This window comes from Dendrobates tinctorius, unplaced genomic scaffold (assembly GCF_039654945.1).
Source record: "Dendrobates tinctorius isolate UK_male_01 unplaced genomic scaffold, ASM3965494v1 ptg000156l, whole genome shotgun sequence".
Taxonomy (NCBI): domain Eukaryota; kingdom Metazoa; phylum Chordata; class Amphibia; order Anura; family Dendrobatidae; genus Dendrobates; species Dendrobates tinctorius.
Window position 1 is genome coordinate 113735 of NW_027361823.1, and position 25785 is coordinate 139519.

At 43.8% G+C, this 25785-nt stretch overlaps 1 protein-coding gene across 1 annotated transcript in view; it reads right to left on the reverse strand.

Annotated features, from left to right (window-relative positions):
* Positions 1–25785, reverse strand: part of PLCE1 (phospholipase C epsilon 1) — a 579770-nt gene that overhangs the window by 19751 nt on the left and 534234 nt on the right. Inside the window, exons 25-28 of the mRNA XM_073548121.1 lie at positions 23888–24051; positions 20908–21169; positions 8118–8233; positions 5746–5874 (exon numbers count right to left, since the gene is read on the reverse strand). Of these exons, the coding sequence (XP_073404222.1) occupies positions 5746–5874; positions 8118–8233; positions 20908–21169; positions 23888–24051 (671 nt within the window). The remainder of the gene's footprint in view (positions 1–5745; positions 5875–8117; positions 8234–20907; positions 21170–23887; positions 24052–25785) is intronic.

Genomic DNA, 25785 nt, shown 5'->3' on the forward strand with positions numbered 1-25785 from the left:
GATAGACTCCTTTTAAAGACACCTTGGAAAACACTATTACCTGCAGATACCGCCTGGCCACCTTACTTAAAGTGTGGCTTCTGGGGAAAAATGAAGGTATTTCCTCCTCATCCATCAAGCCATCAGCTTTCAGTCATGGGGGCTTACAAGGATCAGCTACAGTCACTGCCACTGTGCTTACTACTGTGAGCAGCACGCTCCGACTCTTTCATTGACGCTGTGCACAGATATGCTAAAGAGCCGGCTGTCAATCAAGGTGTGCGGGGGGCTTACTAATACCCACTGCTCACAGTAGTGAGTGGTGCTGTAAGGTCACATTCACATGTTCAGTATTTGGTCAGCATTTTACATCAGTATCTGTAAGCCAAAACCAGGAGTGGAACAATCCGAGGAAAAGTATAAGGCCGGGATCACCCATGCGAGAAACACGGCCGAGTCTCGCATGTTAATACCCGGCACTGCCACCGGCACTTGGGACCATGCGGCTCCATGTATTGCTATGCGACCGAACACTCCACTCCTGAGTGCCGGTTGCAGTGCCGGGTATTAACATGCGAGACTCGGCCTAATAGAAACACGTCACCACTTCTGGATTTATCACCCACTCCAGGTTTCGGCATACAAATACTGATGGAAAATACTGACCGGTGTGAATGTGGCCTAAATGGTGACTGTAGCAGCGCCATGCATGCTCCCGGGAGGAAATAACCTCATTTTACCTCAGTAGCCACACTTTAAGTAAGGCGGCCAGGCAGCATTGTAACACTGGTTACCTGAAGATTAACCCTATATTTGCAGGTAAAGAGCATTTTCCAAGGTGACAGTTTCTGTCTAAGATGGGCCATCTACTGTATATAAAGTCTGAAACCCCCCCACACATTTCAGATATTGCAAACCCGCAATATGAGAGCAATTACAATGATCAAATAGGATCAAAACTGCTGAGAACCTCAGTTCTAGATGTCCTGAGTTATCCGGGAGGAGGATGTAAGTGATGGGGCATCATCAGATGGATGGAGTAAATGTTAGTGACCAGCTGCAGGACATCCCTGCTGACTTCATGACACTGATCGATCATTTCTCTACTCTCACGTTTCAGTATTCCAGCAGACATTACTAGTAATACTGGAGATATATAATTATCGTGCTCCTCACTACAGAGTAACATGATAAAGAGTAGGACGGAAGTTCACATACTGCTCACAACGCGGAGCTTGACTATATAAGGGAAAGAGAGACATAGAAACAATAGGACAAATCAGGCGGCTGATGGCAGCGCAGAATGAGCCTCACAAGAGAGGACATTGTGCTTCAAGTCACCGTCTAACTCCTGCTGTGTCGCCTATGAAGTGAAGCCGCTCAGACGTGACATCATTTAGTCTGTAGGAATTATAATATATGGAATCAAAGTGATTAATACTAAACAGTCACAAGTGAAGGGTGAATCCAGCAGTTGTGTGACGGGTTTACACCTTCTCATTGCTTACACTCCGTGTTACCGTTGCCAGGATGACTGCCAAAACATGAAGTCCTTGGCAGAACCATCAAGAATGCTGGAGGCTTTACTGGACATCCTTCATCCAGACAGAAATGAAAACTCCTGACTTCACCTAGCAGAGATTATATCAAATAGACTTACAAGATTTTGAATAAAAAAATGTACATTTGATTATAGTTACAGGAGACAACTCTGATCACCTGACTGTTCAGCCTGCAGCTTTCCCATCCTTCCTGCAGCTGGCATGTCACACCTCACACTGGGCAATCATGTCACCCTGGGCAATCATATCACACCTCACACCGGCCACTCATGTCACATGCTTGAAAAAGGCCTACAATTGGTCAAAATGTCACATTATAGCAAAAGAAAGAAGTATTTTTGTTTTTTTTCCTATTGGGTCCTATGGATTCTGAACGTGCATTCTGATATTTGAAGTGCTGTCGGTTTTTCTTTTATATCATTACACCTCACACTGGGCAATCATGCCACACCTCACACTGGGCAATCATGTCACACCTCACACTGGGCAATCATGTCACACCTCACACTGGGCAATCATGTCACACCTCACACTGGGCAATCATGTCACACCTCACACTGGGCAATCATGTCACACCTCACACTGGGCAATCATGCCACACCTCACACTGGGCAATCATGTCACACCTCACACTGGGCAATCATGTCACACCTCACACTGGGCAATCATGTCACACCTCACACTGGGCAATCATGTCACACCTCACACTGGGCAATCATGTCACACCTCACACTGGGCAATCATGTCACACCTCACACTGGGCAATCATGTCACACCTCACACTGGGCAATCATGTCACACCTCACACTGGGCAATCATGTCACACCTCACACTGGGCAGTCATGCCACACCTCACACTGGGCAATCATGCCACACCTCACACTGGGCAATCATGTCACACCTCACACTGGGCAATCATGTCACACCTCACACTGGGCAATCATGTCACACCTCACACTGGGCAATCATGTCACACCTCACACTGGGCAATCATGTCACACCTCACACTGGGCAATCATGTCACACCTCACACTGGGCAATCATGTCACACCTCACACTGGGCAATCATGTCACACCTCACACTGGGCAATCATGTCACACCTCACACTGGGCAATCACGCCACACCTCACACAGGGCAATCACGCCACACCTCACACAGGGCAGTCACGTCACACCTCACACTGGGCAGTCACGTCACACCTCACACTGGGCAGTCACGTCACACCTCACACAGGGCAGTCACGTCACACCTCACACTGGGCAGTCACGTCACACCTCACACTGGGCAGTCACGTCACACCTCACACTGGGCAATCACGCCACACCTCACACTGGGCAATCACGCCACACCTCACACTGGGCAATCACGCCACACCTCACACTGGGCAATCACGCCACACCTCACACTGGGCAATCACGCCACCCCTCACACTGGGCAATCACGCCACACCTCACACAGGGCAATCACGCCACACCTCACACAGGGCAGTCACGCCACACCTCACACAGGGCAGTCATGTCACACCTCACACTGGGCAATAATGCCACACCTCACACTGGGCAATCACGCCACACCTCACACTGGGCAATCACGCCACACCTCACACTGGGCAATCACGCCACACCTCACACTGGGCAATCATGTCACACCTCACACTGGGCAATCATGCCACACCTCACATTGGGCAATCATGCCACACCTCACATTGGGCAATCATGTCACACCTCACACTGGGCAATCATATCACACCTCACACAGGGCAATCATGCCACACCTCACACTGGGCAATCATGTCACCCTGGGCAATCATATCACACCTCACATTGGGCAATCATATCACACCTCACATTGGGCAATCATATCACACCTCACATTGGGCAATCATAAAATCAAGAAGAACAGCATCCAATCCGGGTGAAAAAAAACAAAAATACTTCTTTATTTTGCCATAAAAACACTGGGCAAAACTGTCACTGAAAAAGACCTGGGTGTATGGGTGGAAGACAAACTCACATTTAGTGGCCAGTGTCAGGCAGCTGCTGGAAAGGCAAATATAATAATGGGATGCATTAAAATAGGCATAGATGCTCATGAAGAGAACATAATTTTACCTCTATATAAGTCACTAGTGCGACCACACTTAGAATACTGTGTACAGTTCTGGTCTCCGGTGTATAAGAAAAACATAGCTGAACTGGAGCGGGTGCAGAGAAGAGCGACCAAGGTTATTAGGGAACTAGGGGGTCTGCAATACCAAGACAGGTTATTACACTTGAGGTTATTTAGTTTGGAGAATCGAAGGCTTAGGGGTGATCTTATTACAATGTATAAATATATGCGGGGACAGTACAAAGACCTTTCTAATGATCTTTTCACTCTTAGACCTGTGACGGGGACAAGGGGGCATCCTCTACGGCTGGAGGAAAGAAGGTTTAAGCATACTCACAAACGCGGGTTCTTTACTGTAAGAGCAGTGAGACTATGGAACTCTCTGCCATATGATGTTGTAATGAGTGATTCCCTATGTGGTGTAATGACCACTGTGTCCACTAGGGGGCGCTGTGTGGATGTCCCCAGAGAGAGGATGAGTGGCAGAATACGGAGTGGCAGTGGTGGCTTTGAGATGAAGGCTTGGTGATGTGCTGATCAGCAGAGCTGATCTTTCGTGCCTATGTGTTAGGGAGAAGCCTTCAGGCAGCTGGAGAGATGGGCGGGATCTAGCTGCCCACAAACCCACCCAGGGGTGTGTCTGATAACACCTATAGTAAAAGGCTATGTGAGTAGGGGAAGGACCTGTGATGAGGTCATAGCCATGTGACCCAGTGGGCGTGGCTACGGACCATATAACATAGCCAGGGTAGGTCACAAGGAGTGAATGCTGGGACCAGGTTGGTCCAGTTTGGAAGGTCCCGTGAGGAGAAGGATCTCCTCACTAACAGTCTGTGGAGCGGCTGGGCGTGTGCAAGGGAGATGTGTGCCTGAGAGCTCCCTGGAGGGAACTAACATAAAACGTCCTGATAAGCCGCATAAGGAACCCTGACGGGTGAGATAACACTGGGGCTGAATAGCCTGTTTAATGGACGCTATGCTGGTGATATGAAGCTGTTGTACATTGCTGCTGTGGTTTACGAGGGTGAATAAACCGCATGGACTGCTATGTTTTTAAAAACCTGGTGCCGGATGTGTTTTGTTCGCTGCCAAGCGAGTGATCCCCTACTAGATGACAGCGCTACCTCACACCTACTAAAATTTAAGAAGGGACTGGATGCCTTTCTTGAAAAGTATAATATTACAGGGTATATACACTAGTCTCCTTAATATTGCGTTGATCCATGGAGCTAGTCTGATTGCCGTATCTGGAGTCGGGAAGGAATTTTTTTCCCCAATGTGAAGCTTACTGTTTGCCACATGAGGGTTTTTTGCCTTCCTCTGGATCAACATGTTAGGATAGGATATGGGTTGAACTAGATGGACTTAAAGTCTTCCTTCAACCTTAATAACGATAATGCGACGTTTCGACCAATTGTAGGTCTTTTTCAAGAACTATTCTTCTAAATAACATTTTACAAGCGTTACGCTGGAATAAAACCTGTCAGGACGCTTTTTTAACTAGAGACAAGTGGTATTGCTGCACAACAAGGACACATGCAAATTAGTCGAAAAATGCTCGACTTCAGGCTAATTTGGACACTACTAGAAAATCCCTGCTTAATCAATTTAGTACCCCATAGCAAATAAAAAAACATTGGATACAATCATCTCCCACACTATTCTGTCACATGATGGCTGCAGCTACAGGGCGCTCGCTGAATGTTTGCACGTTTTACTCTTTTCTTACAGTGGATGTTCACTCTGACAAAATAGTAAAGGCTTCAAATGGTCAATGGCTGCAGCGCTCACGAGATATAATGTTACAGAAGGGCTGGGAGACCTAGGACCAACATTGCAGGATGTAAGCAAGCTCCCATTAAACACAAGCCAGTATGTGCCCTGTGTAGCAGAGCATGCCATGTAACATAATTGCTGTCATTTTTCTCTGCCACTTTGCACTACTTACAGCGTTCTTTTTTAATATGTCGATCGCATGACATCTCTCGGAATCTCAGTGATCCCCCATTACATCTGCTATGGTCTCACACATTAATACAGTACAAAAACGCTATGGAAGAATAAAAAAAAAAAGACAAAAAATAGAAACTTACATTATCCAGTAGTTGCTTTGCCGTTGTCCCACCATTTATACTAAAAATGGAAAATGGTTCTGGACCAGGAATTCCATGTACTGTTACTTTAAATGTTGACTCTGCTCGCCTTTCTTCTGAACTGAAAACCTTTACAAGAAAAGGCACAATAGCACAATATAACAAACCTGGTATTACAATGAAAAGACATTTAACTTACGGACAGAATATGGACAAAGACCATGTTAAAGAAACACTCCTATCAAAGTTTTTTTTTATCGTAATATCTTGCAGTCATATTATATAGCACTGTGTATTTACAATTGCTCATTTTGCCTTTCTACCAAATACATTTTTTCTGTTTTCCATTAGATCTATGACATTTTGTGATTAAAAACTGACTAGCTGAATCCTTCTACGCTCTATGTACAAACAGGAGGTCAATTTTCCCTGTATGAGTCACAAGTCACTGCAAAAGTCCCTGGCAAGAGGGGGAGGAGGGAGTAGCTGGGTCAGGAGGTAAAGAGGGGGATGATAAATACACAGAGCAAAGAAAAGAGAAGAATTAGCTGGGTAGAAAGGCAAAATGAGCAACTGTCAGTACACAGTGCTGTATAATATGATGATTACAATATATAAGGAGGATAAAAACTTTGATGGGAGGAGTGCTTCTTTAATTCCTAATAATGATGTTGTAGGATGAAAACAACCCCTTTCCATATGCCCTAGCCATCTAGACTTCAAAGAGAGGTCCCCTGAGTGATGAGGTGCTCACAAAGAGCCACTCTATGTATTACATGGGTGTGTGGTGTAATGACCACTGTGTCCACTAGGGGGCGCTGTGTGGATGTCCCAAGAGAACGGATGAGTGGCAGAATCCTGAAGGATAGTTATGTATCTCAAAGTGGGTGGCTTTGAGATGGAGACTTGTGTATGTGTAATCAGCAATATCATTGCTGAGGTGGTGTAAGGGAGAAGTCCAGGTAACTAGAGAGATGGGCGGGTTCTGGTTACCTACAAATCCACCCAGGGGTGTGTCTGAAAACGCCTATAGTAAAAGGCTTTGTAAGTGTGTGAAGGACCTGTGATGAGGTCATAGCCATGTGACCCAGTGGGCGTGGCTACGGACCATATAAGGTGGCCAGGGTAGGTCACAAGGGGTGAATGCTGGGACCTGATTGGTCCAGTTTGGAAGGTCCCGTGAGGAGAAGGATCTCCTCACTAACAGCCTGTGGAGCGGCGTCTGAGAGTCCATGAGGAGTGAGTGGATGTCTACAGCCTGGAGAAACAGCCATATGGGAACCCTGACGTGGGTGAGATAACCCTGGGGCTAAATAGCCTGTTTAATGGACGCTATGCTGTAATGTGAAGCTATATAATGGACGCTACGCTGTTGTATATTGCTGCTGTGGTTTATGATGGTGAATAAACCTCACGGACTGATAGGGTTTTATGGAAAACCCATACCGGATGTGATTTATTTGCGGCCAAGCGAGTGTCCCCCAACCTTGAATGACAGAGCTACTTCACAGGTGATTATTGGATCGCCGGAGGTTTCTGAAACAATGATATTAGAATAACCGGTAAAGACAGTTTACCATAAACGGTAAAACCTTTCCAAAAGATCACTGAGGTGAGGAGATCACTCCCTTATCCAGATCAGTTTTGCGGTACCACCGCATATTATGCAAACTGGCCATTTTCTTTCGGAAGACCACCCTCCTAGAAGACCACCTTTCAATGCAATTTTGTCTCAAAAGTTTACTGTATTTACATAAGAAATAATTTCTTATTGACGCGGTCTAAAATAAATTTCAGTTATGTAATGTTAGGCCATATCATATAAAGAAACATATGGTCGGCACTACCACATATATTCATCAACTGAAGTCCTAATCATGGGAATGGACAGATCTCAACAGTTAAAATGAGTCCAGCAATATCTACCAACGCACCAGGTTGCGATAAAATCCATTAAGCCATTTATTTAATTTGTGTATAAAATGATCGAGAGACACTACAACTGCTGATGGTCTGCAGATTCCCAACGGCCTTCTCAAGCACACTGAACTTTCTCTAGATGCCTTGAGAAAGCGCAGCGTGAGCGAAACGGCCGTAGGCAACTTGCAGACCTTCTGTCTGCAAATAAGTAAACAACTTCAAGGATTTTAGTGCAGCCTGGCATGCCATATATTTCTTCACACATGCAAAAAGTATAATACTATCAGATGAAGTAGGACACTCATAGAAAGGGTTAGTTTGACACAAATGGTTCTATTCTGTCAGCTATAACACTTTCACTGAGAAATCTTTAGACTCAAACATCATAAAGAATAAACACTGCTCAAATGACAGCACTGAAGAGTTAAAACTCCCCACACATATTAACCTACCAAAGATGCGGGCAGACTGCCGCTTGGGATTTCCTCCATCCTTCTGCTATTAATGAACAGAGTGGATATCTCCAAAGACTCATTATGTAAGTTGCGAAGCTGTAAATGCCTGTAGCCTGCAAACAAATGCAAAAGTAACATAAGATGTCATCACAAGAGTAAAAACGTTATCGTTACTTGGAAAGACATAAGCTAAAATTAATAAACTATATAAACTATAATATTATAGGTCTATATACAGGTAATACTACCAGGTTTTAAAGATATCACAGGGTCACTAATCTCAACCCACACATCCATCATCTGTAATATACAACCATGGAGCATAGGTGCAGTTTACACAAAAAAATGAGGAATTTTTTTGCTTACATATGGACGATTTGCAAATGTGCTACTGCCCTAAAAAGTAGTATGAAAGTGCCTTTTATAGGCTTTATTGTTTTTCATCAATTATCCAATACTAGTTAAGATATGTATGAAACAAGCTTACTTAGAAAGTCTCAAGAAAACATTGAAAAAGCTGAATAAATGAACATGTTCTGAAACTACCTCTGTGGGGAGTGCCGAGCATGTTCAGCTATATACAAGCTTGCACAATAGTTTACTGTCACAGTCAATGATTTGTAGGGGTCATTACTATGAATTCCTAGCAAGGAGGCTGCATTCAGTGAAAACCTTTTCTAGGACTGTGTTAACAAGGAGCGGTAGTATAGAATTTGCTTGGTCCAATATTTTACAAAAAGACTCAGGGAAATGTACAGCAGCAAATCAGCCCAAAATTTTGCAGATTTTGGTGCAGATTTATCTGCCAACTTGCCTCTGTGGATGGATATAAATTAAAAAAGTATACTTTCTTAAACAATGCAGCTCCTATGCTCACACTTTTCTGATCCCCAGATGGGGTCTGCTAGTGATAAAAGGACTAGTGTTAAAAAGGAAAAAAGAAATGTATATTACCGTAAATGGAAAGAGGGAGGAATATCTAAAGAAGAATATAATGCTGTTTGCAGGGCAAGCGTTAGAAGAGACCAAAAGTAATAAAGGATTTTGTGGGAATGTCAAAAGCAAAAGAAAAGTCAAAGATGTTATGGGATTTTTACAGGATGAAGTGGTAAAAATGGTGATGAGAAGGCCGAACTTTTACATTTTTAAATTTCTATTTTGTATCTGTGTTCTCTATGAAAACAATTGTATCATCAACTGATCTTCATGGTGCTATTGAAAGCATAAAATAATCCACTCTATCCATAAAAAGAGAGATGGTGAGGGAACAATTAGTTAATTTAAAATCAATTTAAATCTCCAATTTAAATCTCTCCAGATAAATTACATCCTAAGGTACAGAAAGCATTAAAGGAAATTGCAGAATGACTAGCCAGAATCTTTAAAATTCCTGGAGAACAGGAGAAGTCCCAGAAGATTGGAGAAGGGCAAATGTGTCCCTATCTTCAAAAAAGGAAAGAAGAAGGAGCCTTGAAATTACAGGCCAGTGAGCCTTACTTCTATACCAGGAAAGATCTTCAAACAAATTATTGAACAACATCTATGTAAGTACTTGGATAAGAATACAGTAATTAACCAGAACCAGCATGGGTTTGTAGCAAACAAGTCATGCCGGACTAATCTAATTTCCTTCTATGATGGAATCACTTACTGGGTTGATCATTGAAATGCGGTAGATATAGTATATCTCGACTTCAGCAAAGCATTGGATAAAGTATCTCATACTATCCTTATTGAAAAAATTACCAAGTAAGGGATTGACAATGCTATGGTTAGGTGGATTCATAACTGCCTCAGTGATCGTACTGAAAGAGTGATAAATGTTTTCACATCCAATTGGAAGAGTGTTTCAAGTGGGGTACCACAAGGCTCTGTCCTGGCCCAAGTGTTGTTCAACATTTTTATAAATGATCTTGATAAGGGAACTGAAGGTAAACTGATCATATTTGCAGCAGATGCTAAGCTAGGAGGGTATGCTAACACTAGAGAAGACAGAGAAAGGATTCAGAAGGACCTTGATAAGCTTGATCAATGGGCAGCGACTAATATAATGATGTTTAACAGGGAGAAATGCTAGATTCTACATCTGGGCAAAAAAATGAAAATGAAATCTACTTCTTGGTCAGGCTGCATCTGTGATACTGTGCCCAGTTCTGAGCACCACATTTTAAAAACAGACATTGAAAAACTGGAGCAAGTTCAGAGCTATGAGGATGGTGAGTGGACTGAAAAGTATGCCCTACGAAGAACGATTAAAGGATCTGGGAACAGGGTCGAACTGGCCCACCGGAGAACCGGAGGATTCTCCAGTGGGCCCTCGGACTGACACCTGCTGGCATACAGGGCCAGCAGCTGCCTAGGGCCCCCAGCCAGTGGCGTGTCGCTAATAGCCACTATGGAGGCCCCTGATGCCAGTGGAGCACAAGCGGGTGACAGGAGACAGAAGTCGGCTGTTGTGGCTAAAGCCTGTTCCTGCTGCTAAAGAGAAATGGATATTTACTCTTTTCCATGCTCCCATGGGCGTGGAGAGGGGTGAATATCATTTCACTTTAATAGCGGTCAGTGACAGTGTTAGCCGCAGCAGCCGGCTAACGCTGCCTACTATCAGGTCCAGCAGACCAGGGCCCCCGCTCCCTCAGTGGCCCCCTAGCCCACACGGCCGCTATGGGGTGGAAATTCAGGGGGGCCCGTAGCCAGCACCACCCTCCGGTGCACGCCGCATTCAGATGACGCTCCCTCTCCCATTATTCTCCTCTGCCTCGTACACAACCGGTGCGCAATGACGTCACTTCATCGCGCACCCACTGTGTGTCTGGCAGACGGCAGCGCAGCTCCTGACACCAGAGCAGAGCTGCCGCCGGAATCAGTGTGGGAGCGAGGAGGAGAGGTGAGTATTGTGTTGTTTTTTTTTGTTTTTTTTTTTTTAATATACACTGCTCAAAAAAATAAAGGGACCACTAAAATACCACATCCTAGATATCTCTGAATGAAATATTCCAGTTGCAAATTTTTATTCATTGCATAGTGGAATGTGTTCAGAACAATAAAACATAACAATTATCAATGTAAATCAAAATGAATATCCCATGGGGGTCTGGATTTGGAATGATACCCAAAATCAAAGTGGAAAATCAAATTACAGGCTGATCCAACTTCAGTAGAAATGACTCATGACAAGGAAAAGATGCTCAGTATTGTGTGTGGCCTCCATGTGCCTGTATGACCTCCCTACTGTACAACGCCTGAGCATGCTCTTGATGAGGTGGCAGATGGTCTCCTGAGGGATCTCCTCCCAGACCTGGACTAAAGCATCCGCCAACTCCTGGACAGTCTGTGGTGCAATGTGACATTAGTGGATGGAGCGAGACATCATGTCCCACATGTGCTCAATCGGATTCAGGTCTGGAGAAGGGGCGGGCCAGTCCATAGCTTCAATGCCTTCATCTTGCAGGATCTGCTGACACACTCCAGCCACATGAGGTCTGGCATTGTTCTGCATTAGGAGGAACCCAGGGCCAACCGAACCAGCATATGGCCTCACAGGGGGTCTGAAGATCTCATCTCGGTACCTAATGGCAGTCAGGCTACCTGTCACGAAGTGACTGGCCCAGTGTGACACGACCCAGCAAACGGTCGGTCACTAAACGAAAAACAAGGGAACACCGGGGGACACAATTACAACGGTGGGTCCTGCGATAGTGAATGGGGAAATGGACACCTCCTGCACTCTCCTGAGGCTGTACCCTGGTCTATCCAGACGTCCCTATGTGGCTTCTTTCAAACCGTCGCCGAGCAGGATACCTTAGACCTCACTTGCCCTGCACCTATCCCTCAATATGGAATTGGTAAGTGCGGACACTGGTCCCACCGCTGCACTAATATAACACCAAGGGAAGATATACAAACGAGGTAAGACAAACAACACTTAGCTTTCTCTGCTGCAATGCACCGCACAGCAGAGTTATTCACCAGATCACAGCTTTCAGCTGAAGCACCACTGCACTCAGCCAGCTCCTGACTCCAGCTTGGTTGGTCTCCAAAGAGGAAGTGTATCACCATCAGTTAGCTGAAGCATCAGGTGACCTTTTAAAGGAAGGTGGGAGTGGTCACCACCTGCAACAGCAAACTGACCTAGCAATGCAATTACACCAGCGGCCACCGGGGGGAAAAACTGATGTTAACCCCCCGATGGCCTGAAAGGAAAAAAGTTTATATATGAGAATCCTAGATCTGACACAGATCCAAAAATGGATCGTGACAGTACCCCTCCTTCAAGGAGGGGCCTCCGGACCCTCAACACCACACCTCACCAGAAAACAACCTACAATGAGGATGCCTCGATCCACCAGAGTTCAACTCGGCAATCACCTGACTCTCAGGTTTATGGCAAACGTGGACTGATGGAGGTGACAATGTATGCTCCGGAGGCTCCACAAATCTCCAGAGCACCGACCTGGGGAATGAGTTGTGTAGGAGCATTACTGGGGGTACCTCCAGCTGGTAAGTCCCCGGGCTGAGAATGGCAGACACCTGATACGGCCCGATCATCCGAGAACTCCAGACCCCAGCAGCACACTTCCACCGGATGTTTTTGGTGGACACCCACACGTACTCATTCACACACAGGTCCGGGCCTGAACGTTTATTGCCACGCACGCGTTTGCCACAAGAGGGTGAACTCTTCACGGAGCTGACAACAGAGGCATCCCCCTGTGTCGTCACACTCACACCCCCACATGCTCAGAAGAAACCACCACCTTCCTCTGACCCTTCCTCCTACAAGGACTCTGACACTCAGGGTTAGCATGTGGTGAGGGTTGCGACTTGCCCCTACTCCCTGGCAGCATCTCTGCTACCCCCACAGGAGAAGAAGGGGATGGTTGTAGAATGACGGCAGAGACAGTAGTTCCTGGACAGCAGCCCTCATATGACTGATCCCAGCTGACTACTTCCCGAGACCACAAATCTATGACCGGGTTGTGTCTTTTCAACCAAGGGAGGCCTAAAACAATGGGTGTTGGTATTCCCCCCCAAGATGTAGCATGACAGGGACTCTTCATGATGAGTCCCTATATGCAGGTGTATATTATCCACAACTTGGGTCAACCTCCCCTGGCTAAGTTGGACAGAGTCAATGGCCTGGATGCTTAGGGGTTTCGCTAGCGTCCTACACCTCAGGTCTTGGGTCTGGACAAAGTGAGCATCCACCAGATTGACACCTGCTCCACTGTCCACAAGCACCGATATACCTTCAGTTACCCCGTCAACCACCACTTCTGCTGACAAAGTACACTGAGGGGAAAAAATGGAAGAAATATACACTCCCTGGTCGCCTCCCTCCACACGTCCAGGGGGACGCGACTTCTTAGGTGGTACAGACGTTTTGGCGTGAGCTGGGCAGACATCATTAAAATGACCAGACTGCCCACAGTAAAAACGTGCCCCCACACCACGACGAAACGCAGGTGACACCGTTTGGGAACTAGCCCCTCCCACCTGCATGGGTTTGTCCGTCAGCACTAATGTGTCCTCCTCCCTAACAAGGACTACAGGGGGCATATTTGGTGTATGCCTCTCCCAGAGGAGTCAATTCACCCAGATGGCAAGGGACATGGCGGCCTCCAACGACCTGGGGGTGGCGTACTGCACCAGAGTATCCTGCAACCTTGGGGACAGACCCCGCACAAAATGACTCCTAAGGGCAGGGTAATTCCACTGTGTGTCAGTGGCGGTTATAGGAAGTTTTGCCCCCAGCAATTTGCCCCCAGCAGTTCGCCCCAGGTACATTTCACCCCCGCACATTTCGCCCCTATCATTTCACCCCCAGGAAGATTCACCACCGCACATTTTGCCCCCAGCATTTCGCCCCTGGATGTTTCGCCCCCGCACGTTTCGTGCACTTTTCACCCCCGGATGTTTCACCTACAGCATTTTGTCCCTGGATGTGTCGCCATCTGACATTTCACCCCTAGCATTTTGACACCAGATGTTTCACCCTCAGCTTCTGGGGTCAACATGCAAGGAACAAAACATCTAGGGCTGAACATACCTGGGGTAAAATATACAGGACCCCAATTGCTGGGGATTCCTGTGGCTGCCTTTTCAGCAGCTTACCCAGTGTCTCTTCTGGCTGGCCTTAAAGGGGTATTATCACCCTAGAACACAAAACTGACATACTTACCTGTCGCAGCTGCAGCTCCTTGGGTCCCGGAGCGCAGTCTAGCGGTTCCGCGTGACGCCTTCTGCTTCCGGCTGTCTTTTCATCTTGCCTGGATCACTGATCCATGAAACATGATGAATGCCGCAGCAGTGAGGCCGAATGTCTCCTGGCCACTCACTGACATGTCACTCCTGCCCCATTCATCAGTCAATCCAGGGGGCAGGATGCCTCTCCTGTCACCAAGACACTGCTGCATGCGCAGTGCCGTGATGAGCTCAAGCAGAAGAAGAGGATGCTGAGAAGAAGGAGAGGACTTGTGGTGGCCTTCAGATCCAGCACGGCGATCACCAGCCTACACAGCCAGGAGAAGATCAGGCAAAGATGAGCAGAAGACAACTAGGTAAGTACCAGGAGGGGAAGATCGGCAGCATGCTTTCCGCAACATGATTGCTGAAAGCATGCTGCCTTATTTTGCTGTTCGGCATGAGAATACCCCTTTAATGCAGGCCATGTATGGAAGCAGGGGGCCTGTTGACTGACTACAGGGTTAATCCCACCAACCATCTCTGCAGAACTGAGATATTGGCTTTGCTGAACTAAAGTGGTGGTTAACCAGCTTCTACAGAACCTATTTATCAGGTCTTCAGAAGGGGGGTTTTGGGATTAGCCCTCACAGAACACTCTACCAGTATACCAAAGAATGGAGCAGCAGATAAAAGTGGTATTCTCACTTCAGGATCCCTTTTTCTATTGATGCCCATTCCTCAGATTAGGCCAAGAATAGGGTCTAGTTGTATTCTGCATTGAACCAGCTGTTTATCAGCAGCTTTCAGCACCAAGGACAAGTGACTGGAAGCTGCAGCCATAGCTCTCCATATTTCAGTGAGATCCAGGGAAGATGTGACAGCGCCTGGTAAAGAGCTGATCAACAGTGACATGCCTTATACAGGGGCATGCACTGCTCTGTGCAGCGAAATGCATGTTCTGGACGGGACTCGGTTGTGTGCATCCGGTCTTTCAGTAACAAACGGCCCTTTGGGGACAACCATTAAATTGGTGTGGCCCTTGGTGAATATGAGTTTGACACCCCTGATCTAAGACAAGTGACTATCATTTTACTGTCATGTACAGTTGTGGCCAAAAGTATTGACACCCCTGCAATTCTGTCAGATAATACTCAGTTTCTTCCTGAAAATGATTGCAAACACAAATTCTTTGTTATTATTATCTTCATTTAATTTGTCTTAAATGAAAAAACACAAAAAGAATTGTCCTAAAGCCAAATTGGATATAATTCCACACCAAACATAAAAAAGAGGGTGGACAAAAGTATTGGCACTGTTCGAAAAAACATGTGATGCTTCTCTAATTTGTGTAATTAACAGCACCTGTAACTTACCTGTGGCACCTAACAACAGGTGTTGGCAATAACTAAATCACACTTGCAGCCAGTTGACATGGATTAAAGTTGACTCAACCTCTGTCCTGTGTCCTTGTGTGTACCACATTGAGCATGGAGAAAAGAAAGAAGACCAAAGAACTGTCTGAGGACTTTAGAAACCAAATTGTGAGGAAGCATGAGCAATCTCAAGGCTACAAGTCCATCTCCAAAGACCTGAATGTTCCTGTGTCTACCGTGCGCAGTGTCATCAAGAAGTTTAAAGCCCATGGCACTGTGGCTAACCTCCCTAGATGTGGACGGAAAAGAAAAATTGACAAGAGATTTCAATGCAAGATTGTGCGGATGTTGGATAAAGAACCTCGACTAACATCCAAACAAGTTCAAGCTACCCTGCAGTCTGAGGGTACAACAGTGTCAACCCGTACTATCCGTCGGCGTCTGAATGAAAAGGGACAGTATGGTAGGAGACCCAGGAAGACCCCACTTCTTACCGCGAGACATAAAAAAGCCAGGCTGGAGTTTGCCAAAACTTGCCTGAAACGTTTTGGAAGAATGTTCTCTGGTCAGATGAGACAAAAGTAGAGCTTTTTGGGCAAAGGCATCAACATAGAGTTTACAGGAGAAAAAAGAGGCATTCAAAGAAAAAAAACACGGTCCCTGCAGTCAAACATGGCGGAGGTTCCCTGATGTTTTGGGGTTGCTTTGCTGCCTCTGGCACTGGACTGCTTGACCGTGTGCATGGCATTATGAAGTCTGAAGACTACCAACAAATTATGCAGCATAATGTAGGGCCCAGTGTGAGAAAGCTGGGTCTCCCTCAGAGGTCATGGGTCTTCCAGCAGGACAATGACCTAAAACACACTTCAAAAAGCACTAGAAAATGGTTTGAGAGAAAGCACTGGAGACTTCTATGGTGGCCAGCAATGAGTCCAGACCTGAATCCCATAGAACACCTGTGGAGAGATCTAAAAATGGCAGTTTGGAGAAGGCACCCTTCAAATATCAGGGACCTGGAGCAGTTTGCCAAAGAAGAATGGTCTAAAATTCCAGCAGAGCATTGTAAGAAACTCATTGATGGTTACTGGAAGCTGTTGGTCACAGTTAAAGGTTGTGCAACCAAGTATTAGGCTGAGGGTGCCAATACCTTTGTCTGGCCCATTTTTGGAGTTTTGTGTGAAATGATCAATGTTTTGCTTTTTGCTTCATTCTCTTTTGTGTTTTTTTTCATTTAAGACAAATTAAATGAAGATAATAATACCAAAGAATTTGTGATTGCAATCATTTTCAGGAAGAAACTGAGTATTATCTGACAGAATTGCAGGGGTGTCAATACTTTTGGCCACAACTGTACTAGTGGTGTTACACTTAATGGCTTCTTTTTGTCATCCATTACATATCACACTGTATCTAGTGATGAGCAAACCAGATCTGGAAAGTTCAGGTTTCGTATCGAACATTGCCTGCTCGGGTTCAACCACACCGACCCCAAACAGGCAATGTTCAGAGTTTGCTCATCAGAAAATAAAAATCACTTCTCTCCTCTTTGCTGAGGTCCTGACCTGTGTGGAGAGTCTTCTTGACCAAGGGAATCCCTAGCTAGGAATCCTGAAAGGGATTCCCTTGGGTACGATAACATTCACACAATGTGGAAGTGAATGGAAGAGGACTGAAGAGGACCCTCCGCGTCTGCCGGTACCTCAGCAAAGGGGTAGGTAGCAATATATATATTTTCTTTTTACTATGTGGTCAGTGATGAGGATGTGGTGGACAAATCCTCCACTCCTCTGAGTCTCCATACCCTTTGAGTTCAATGGAGATGATAGTTTGGGGGTGCTGAACCTGAACCCGGATTTTCTAGTGTTTTTGGGACGGAACTACCCGAACTGAACTTTGGCAGGTTCACTTCTCACTAATCATATTTTGGGTCTAAGATGTATAAATGTGATCAAGTTACGTTTTTTTTTTTTAATTCCAAAACTTTGAGTTTTCTAGATAAGTAACTTTACAAACAGACAGAAGAATATTAACAATTGGTCAAACCAACCAACATTGTAGAACAATATATTTAAAGCGTAACTCTAAAAAAAAAACAAAAAAAAAAACAGCAGCTTTAGTTTTTTTTTTTGTTAAATATAACTTTTTTCTACATTTTATTTAGTTTTGTGTGAAAAGTCCCATCCAAGTTATAGCAGCAGGCTCTATGCGCTGCAGGATTTCAGTGGTTAGTTCAGTTCCCCTTCCCCCTCCCCTCATGTGCTTCAACCTGGACAAGTGGAGGGCATCCCCACTGTGTAAAGCCAGTAAAGGATTGAGCACATGGGGGTTTGGGGAGCTTTGCAGGGGGCTGTGAACCAGCAGCCCTGTATACATCATAGGGAGCATGTTGATGCCTCTTTCAGACTTGCTGCTTTCCTGGTGTTTTCCCGCGATATAAGCCCATTGACTTGCATTGGGTAAATCAAGTGCTATCTAGTGGTTTTGCTTTGGGCAAAACAGGCCGGGGGCGAAATGCTAGGGGCGATATGTGCGGGGGTGAAATGTGCGTGGGTAAATCATCCTGGGGGTGAAATGTGCGGGGACGAAATATACAAATCCCGATTTACTTGGAGTTATATCCTGTTGTTTAAGTGTTCCCTTTTTTTTTGAGCAGTGTGTGTGTGTGTGTGTGTGTGTGTGTGTGTGTGTATATATATATATATATATATATATATATATATATATATATAATACACACACACACACACACACATATCTCTAGCAAAAATTAAGAGACCACTTTCAAATGTTCAGTTTGTCTGATTTTTCTCTTTATAGGTATGTTTTTGAGTAAAATGTAAATTATTGTTTTGGTCTAAAACTTCTGAGAATATGTCTTCGAATTTCCATGCACTAAATTTTGCATTTATTTTCTGACAAAGAAAAATGGTCAAAATAATAAAAAACCCCAGTGCTTTCAGACCTCAAATAATGCAAAGAAAACAAGTTCATAATCATTTAGAAACAACGATAATAATGTTTTAACACGAGAAGAGTTCTGAAATCAATATTTTGTGGAATAACCATGATTTTTGATCACAGCTTTTATGTGTCTTGGCATGCTTTCCACCAGTCTTTCACACTGCTTCAGGCGCAAAAATTTAAAGCAGTTCTTTGATTGATGGCTTGTGACTATCCATCATCCCCTTGATTACATTCCAGATGTTTTCAATAGGGTTGAGGTCTGGAGAATGGGCTGCCCATGACAGGGTTTTGTGGTGGTCTCTTAATTTTTGCCAGAGCTGTGTGTATGTATATATATATATATATCAGTGAGTCCAGGTTGCATTATACCCTATGAGTTGGGCAGCATTATACCCTATGAGGGGGGCAGCGTTATACCCTCTGAGGGGGCAGCATTATACCCTATGGGGGGCAGCATTATACTAAGGGGGCAGCATTATACCCTATGAGGGGGTGCATTATACCCTATGAGGGGGGAAGCATTATATTCTATGATGGGTCTACATTATACTATGAGGGGGCAACATTATATTTAATGAGGGGGGCTACCCCAACTCCTGCTACATAATTAAGACGTGTACTACCTTATATACCTTACCCGCATATTAGAGTGTTTTACCACACAATTGGTGGTCTTATATTTATTTCTATGTAGCTACATAGTGGGCCCCAAGAATGATTTTCTCTGGTGGGCCCAAGGTGCTCCAGTCCGACGCTGTCTGGGAATGTTTAGCTTGCAAATTGCAAAAAAAGAAGGCTAACAGGAGACGTAATAGTTGTCTACAAATATCTGAAGGGCTGTCACAGTGTAGAAGGATCATTCATATTCTCATTTGCACATGGAAACATGAGAAGCAATGCACCATTGCAGCCAATCACTGACCTCAGAAGTGATTCCAAAGTAGACAGCATAAGATAGTGATTGGCTGCAGCTCACATGTTACAGTGGGCATCACCCCAGGAATAATAATAATAATAATTTTATTTCTATAGTGCTGACATATTCCGCAGCACTTTACATTTCAGAGGGGACTTGTACAGACAATAGACATTACAGCATAACAATAATCACATAGATCATAACAGATACCAAGAGGAATGAGGGCCCTGCTCGCAAGCTTACAATCTATGAGGAAAGAGGTAGACACGAAAGGTGGGTGGTAACATTTGCCCTGATTGTTTGGACCAGCCATAATGTTAAGTGTGTAACAGTACAGATACAGAGGGCTAATGGATGCAAAATCATGTGGGAACATGATGCGGGAAACCTGGTTACGGTAAAACTTTTGACTGTGCCACACAGGAATAGATTAGGTTAATGTGTTGAGGCGATAAGCCAGTCTGAATAAATGCGTTTTTAGGGCACGCTTAAAATTGTGGGGATTGGGGACTAATCGTATTGACCTGGGAAGTGCATTCCAAAGAATTGGCGCAGCACATGTATAGTCTTGGAGACGGGAGTGGGAGGTTCTGATTCTCAGGAATCCTGAGAATAAAGGAAGCACTGGAGAGGAGACACTGGAGCAGCAGGGGCTTCAACAGGTAACAAAGATATGTGTATGGAAAAATCATCAGTTTTTCCTCAAGAAAAAAATGGCAATTTTTCATCCGTATTGTCATCCCTGTACAATATTTTTTTATCCGTATGCCATCAGGTTTTTAGATCTACAATTTATTAAATAAACTCTAACCTTTTATGTTAATAACTGCAATGGATCCATAAAACAAATGTCATATGGATGGTGGCCGTAGGGCATCAGTTTTTTAGTGCACCCATGGATACATATGAGCTGAAAAATGAATCATATCGCAGCATGCTACAATTTTTTATACGTGGACCATCAGTCCCAGTGGAAAAACGTTCATGTGAACTACCTCATTGACTTGCATTGGTCGGTGAGTTATTCATATGCTTTCCATTTTGCCCTAGTCCCAATTGTGTATGAAATGAGACAACCCCTTCAAGGAGGATAGTGCCTCTTCTTGTTCCACTCAATAATTAATCCTGTCTTAATATTTTGGTTCATGAATTAGAGACATATACCACATGATACTTTTTCCTATACCACCATGTACTACAATAAATCATATTCTTAGTGGACTTTTTTTGCTCAACCTACAGTGCTGATCACTTGAGGAAACTTCTGGCTACATAAACACGAGTGAGATTAAGCAAGGTAATGTTCCACATCACAGTAAAGGATTATCCGACAATGAAAGATTACCTCTCTTCAGAACTTTAAGAGGAATAATTCTTTGGGCAGTTACAGCCGAACTGTTGTTTTCAACGACAGCAAACCGAAGAAATACAAGATCTTCAAAGTAGACGCGAAACATAAACTGTTCATTCCACATTGGGTTTAAAGTATTGCGGTGGATGGGTTTAGTTCTGAAGTGACAGCTGTCCACCGGCATCCCAAGCACATCAATTTCAATGCAAGGACTTCCCGTACTGTTACTTGGACAGACATTCTGTCCGGAGACAATCTGGAAGACAAGCACAGTTTTAGATTTACAGTTTGTTGAAGGTGTAGACTACCTAATATAGATAAAGCACAGAGACATTGTCCTGTAAAGAGCGTCTCATAAAAGTCCTCATTAACTGGTTTATAGAAAGAAGAATCATAAATCTAGTGTAATATATATTGCACTCCTTTTTGTATGCATCTGTGTGTTAATTACTTATGGTTCAAGTTTATGGCAAAGCATATTATACGATTTCCTCTCATCTCAGTATCTTTAATTTTATCATCTTGGCGATTTTTGGAGACATAACCAGATCATCTATGGATGTAGACTTGCGCAAATCCTTCCATCTCGTCTTGTAATCAATGATGTTGAGATCAGGGTTCTGTGGAGCCGTAGCATCACTTCCAGGACTTCTTGTTCTTGTGTTACACTGAAGATGGTTCTTAATGACACTGATTGTATGTTTGGGGTCATTGTCCTGCTGAAGAATATATTTGGAACCAAAAAGATGCCTGAATTTCTCAGCGTTGAGGACACCATTAATCCTGACCAAATCCCCAACTCCATGCACTGAAATGCAGCAAACCTTTAAGCATGACCACAGATATATTAAAATAAGAACTTTGTATCAAAATGTAATTAATGCACATTAGATAAAAAAGGGGTAATAATATCACAGAGAAGAATTTGCAAAGGAAGCATGACAGAGCACGTTTTACACAGATGACAATCAGGAAAGAGTGCAGTCAATACATAACCACAAACATGCGGTAATTGCCCCTAGAAGAAGCCACGTTGGGCATCACAAGAAAATGGTAGATTTATGACAAATGTATACAGATGTGACTAAGGTATTCCTAACTCAGTTCTAGATTTTATAGGCATTATAATGTCTATCCTTACTAATTAGGACTAGGCACACTTTATTCACTTGGGACATTATACACATTATTTAGACATGCCTTTGTGATCCGGTTTAATTCTAAATATCCTGTGATGGTGTTCCCTTAGTCATTTTCTGTGGTCACTTGACTTTACAGTGCCATCAGTGATTATTTTCCTGGCTATGTATTGACTGCTCTCTTTTCTGATTGTCATCTGTGTATAAGCTACTCTGTCCTTTGCAAATTCTCTGTGATATTATCACCTCTTATCTATTATGCATGCTTTATGTTTAGATACAATAAAACTAATTATTTTAATATACAGGGTGGTCCAAAAGTAGGTGGACAGTATGTGTAATAGGGTAAACATTTCCTAATAAATGGATTGGCCGGCACGTTCACCAGACTTGACCCCAATGGATTTTTTCTTTTGGTGAGTACTCAAGGACAAAGTTTATAGTCGAAAACCAAAAAGTGTCAGTGATTTGAAAAATTACATAAGAGATGCATTTCAAAAAATTATTACCCAAAGAGACTTGTGCAAAAATGTTTGTCGAAGCGTAAGAGGCAGACTTCAACGCTGTGCAAATTGTGATGGAAAACAGTTTGAGCACCCATGTTGATAAAATTTAAGGGCTTTTGTATTATTGTTCAGAATAAAATAATTGTCAGTGTTAGGCTTGTGTTAGTAAATATAATTTTATATATAAATCAAAATAAATGTTATTATTTTCTGTCCACCTAGTTTTGGACCACCCTGTATGTGTGGTCACACTTCTAGATTCTGTATCCATATGCTGTTCGTGACCACCATTTTTTCCATTTGTTATTTCACTGGCCATTTGCTTTCTGCCAACTCTGTAGGCTGTATTTACTGAAATGCAGTCCCAAACTTGCAAAGTACCACCACCAGCTTCACTGATGTCTGCAGACACTCATTATTGCGCTCCAGTCCTCCAGCAAACAAACTGCTGCAGCCAAATATTGCACATTTTGACTCATCAGTCCAAGGCACCTGCTACCTTTTATTCTCTAGTTCCTATGTTTTCGTGCATAGTTGAGTCGCTTATTCCATTTGAAAAGATTGTTTTTTTGGCCACAATTCTTCCATGAAAACCATTTCTGGCCAGACTCTTTTTTTTGTCATGCTAAGGGTGCACCGAGTGCCTGTACTTGGTTTAAACAGTCACTGACTCACTTTAATTGTTGTGTTGTAACCTACATATGAAACTGATCATTTTCCACGGTTTTGTATAACTGGTTACTCATACACTTGATTATAATCCTACAAATCTCTCACTTTGAGCAAGTATAGCTAGAAGAACTGACAACACACACACAGATATATATATTCTTTGCAAATGGGTTACACATGAGTGAACATTGACTTTGGTTTTGTTAATACAGTAAATGCGCATAGATGTGCAGTTCTTGTTCGTGCCCGGTATTTCGCACATTGCTGTCCGTACAAGGGCTTGGGGTGTGTGCTAAATCTCTCCTTGACACTAATATCAACAGTCAGTGAAGGTTACTAGAAGAAAATACTTAAGCGAGCAAAATAATTATAGAGAAACTTTTGTATTAAAAACATCATTCCCTCTGAGCACAATGTATAGAATACAATCTATAAATTTATGGCAACTATTTAGGTAGACTAAGCGGTGTGTGAAGTGTTTAGAGCAGAGATAGTTGAGTCACATATGTGTTTTGTTACAGGATCACATCGGCAAGTTTCGTATGTGACAGTGTCTGAAAATGGCTTTAAAACAGCATCAATATATATAGATCACATCCATAATAACATCTGTCTCCAGCACACATCCAAATCGATATTGAGGAGGAAAATGCTTACGGATAAGGAGTATATTGCTGGCTCCATGCTCTCTAACTCACGATCAAGTGGCGAGAATGACTGGTACATCGGGCAGCCCTTATCCCATAATACTGGTGGCTTCAAAACATAGCCACATCCACCATTGGCTTCAAACATGGCAGCATTCAACTGTAACGGGAGATCTGAAAGAGAAAATGTTGTCCAAACCATGGGTCTTCATGAAAACATCCAATATAGCAATTATTACCATGTCTGTTACTGAAACTCAATTGACCTTGAAGTTATTGCTGTCTCTTTTCTTACTCAGTAGTATGACTTGCCCAACGTGAATGTGCTGGAGAGCTTACATAAAAAGGAGGATTATCATGTGTCTGATTACTTCTTCATTTCCAGTTCTTTGAGTAATCCTCCTTAGCGTTCTTATCCCCATCATACCTAAATTTTGAGCCCAATTCAGCAAAGTTTTTACGACAAAATTCTGGTAGCAAAATTTTGTCGCAACATGACAAAGAGGGCAGAGCAGGTGTGGGACACAGGGAGTGACAACCCCCGCTTGTAGAAATTCATGATGATTCATGATGAGAAGCAGCACTGTTGCTATACCACAAAACTCACTTCAGTTCCTGGAGGCGCACGCCACTTTTCAGACATGCCAGATTCATTCAGAGATATGTGCCTCTGGATCAGGAATATCTGACTCCTCCACGTCCCTTCATTAAGATCGGAGAAAGAAGCCAGTCTTGATGAATCGAGGCCTTTGTTTCAGTACAAACCTGATGACAGTGCAGGATCACAGTCTCCACATCCCCAAGAGTTTTGGAAGCTGCATGATCTGATCCCATACACCATAGTCTTCAATTTACAACTGTTAAACCAACGTTAAACCATCGTTTTTGTAAACATGCACAATACAGACCCAAAATCAGTCCCTATTATTATTACAGATTAGTAAAACCTGGTGAACTATCTGCTATTGATAAACGGAAACAAATAAATGCAGCCCTCTGGAAATTTGGATGACATATTGGTAACTAGTCATGAGCGCAAGTGCTCATTACTAGAGTTTGCCTAGGGTGCTCGGGTATGCACAGAATATCGCGGGTGCTCAGGTATGCACAGAGTATCGCGGGTGCTCGGGTATGCACAGAGTATCGCGGGTGCTCGGGTATGCACAGAGTATCGCGGGTGCTCGGGTATGCACAGAGTATCGCGGGTGCTCGGGTATGCACAGAGTATCGCGGGTGCTCGGGTAGGCACTGAATATTGCGGGCATGTTTTAGACTTTTAGACAGCCACAAAACAGGTGGGGATTGCCCGTATTTGTCTTGTATTTTCATGGCTGTCTAAAAGCCGCAAAACATGTGGCAGCGGGGACACAAACATGTCACTTGAGCACCACCGATATTCGGTGCATACCCCAGCACCCTAGGCAAACACAAACTTGCGCTCATCACTATTGGTAACACATGGAGGCTCTTTATATTTTTAACACTCTCCGTAGACTTTACCGTGCATTTTTCAGCTGCAAAACATACAGGTGACGCATGCTACATACTGTACAACACATGCATATTTTATACACCCATGTGAATTGTCTCATATAATAACATAGCTCAATTTTATCCATAGAAAAATGTGTGTGGCAGACACAAAGAGGACCTGTCAACTTGTCTCTCGTCTTTTAGTGCTAGACAGATCTTTTGTGGTAAATAAATGTATTTTCTATAATATCACAATTCTGGAGCCTATGTTCTCTGTGTTGTCCCTCTGTTATTCCTACTAGAAATTATTTATTTATATAGCACCATTGATTCCATGGTGCTGTACAGGAGAAGGGGTTACATACAAGTTACTGATATCACTTACAGTAAACAAACTAACAATCACAGACTGATATAGAGGGGAGAGAGGACCCT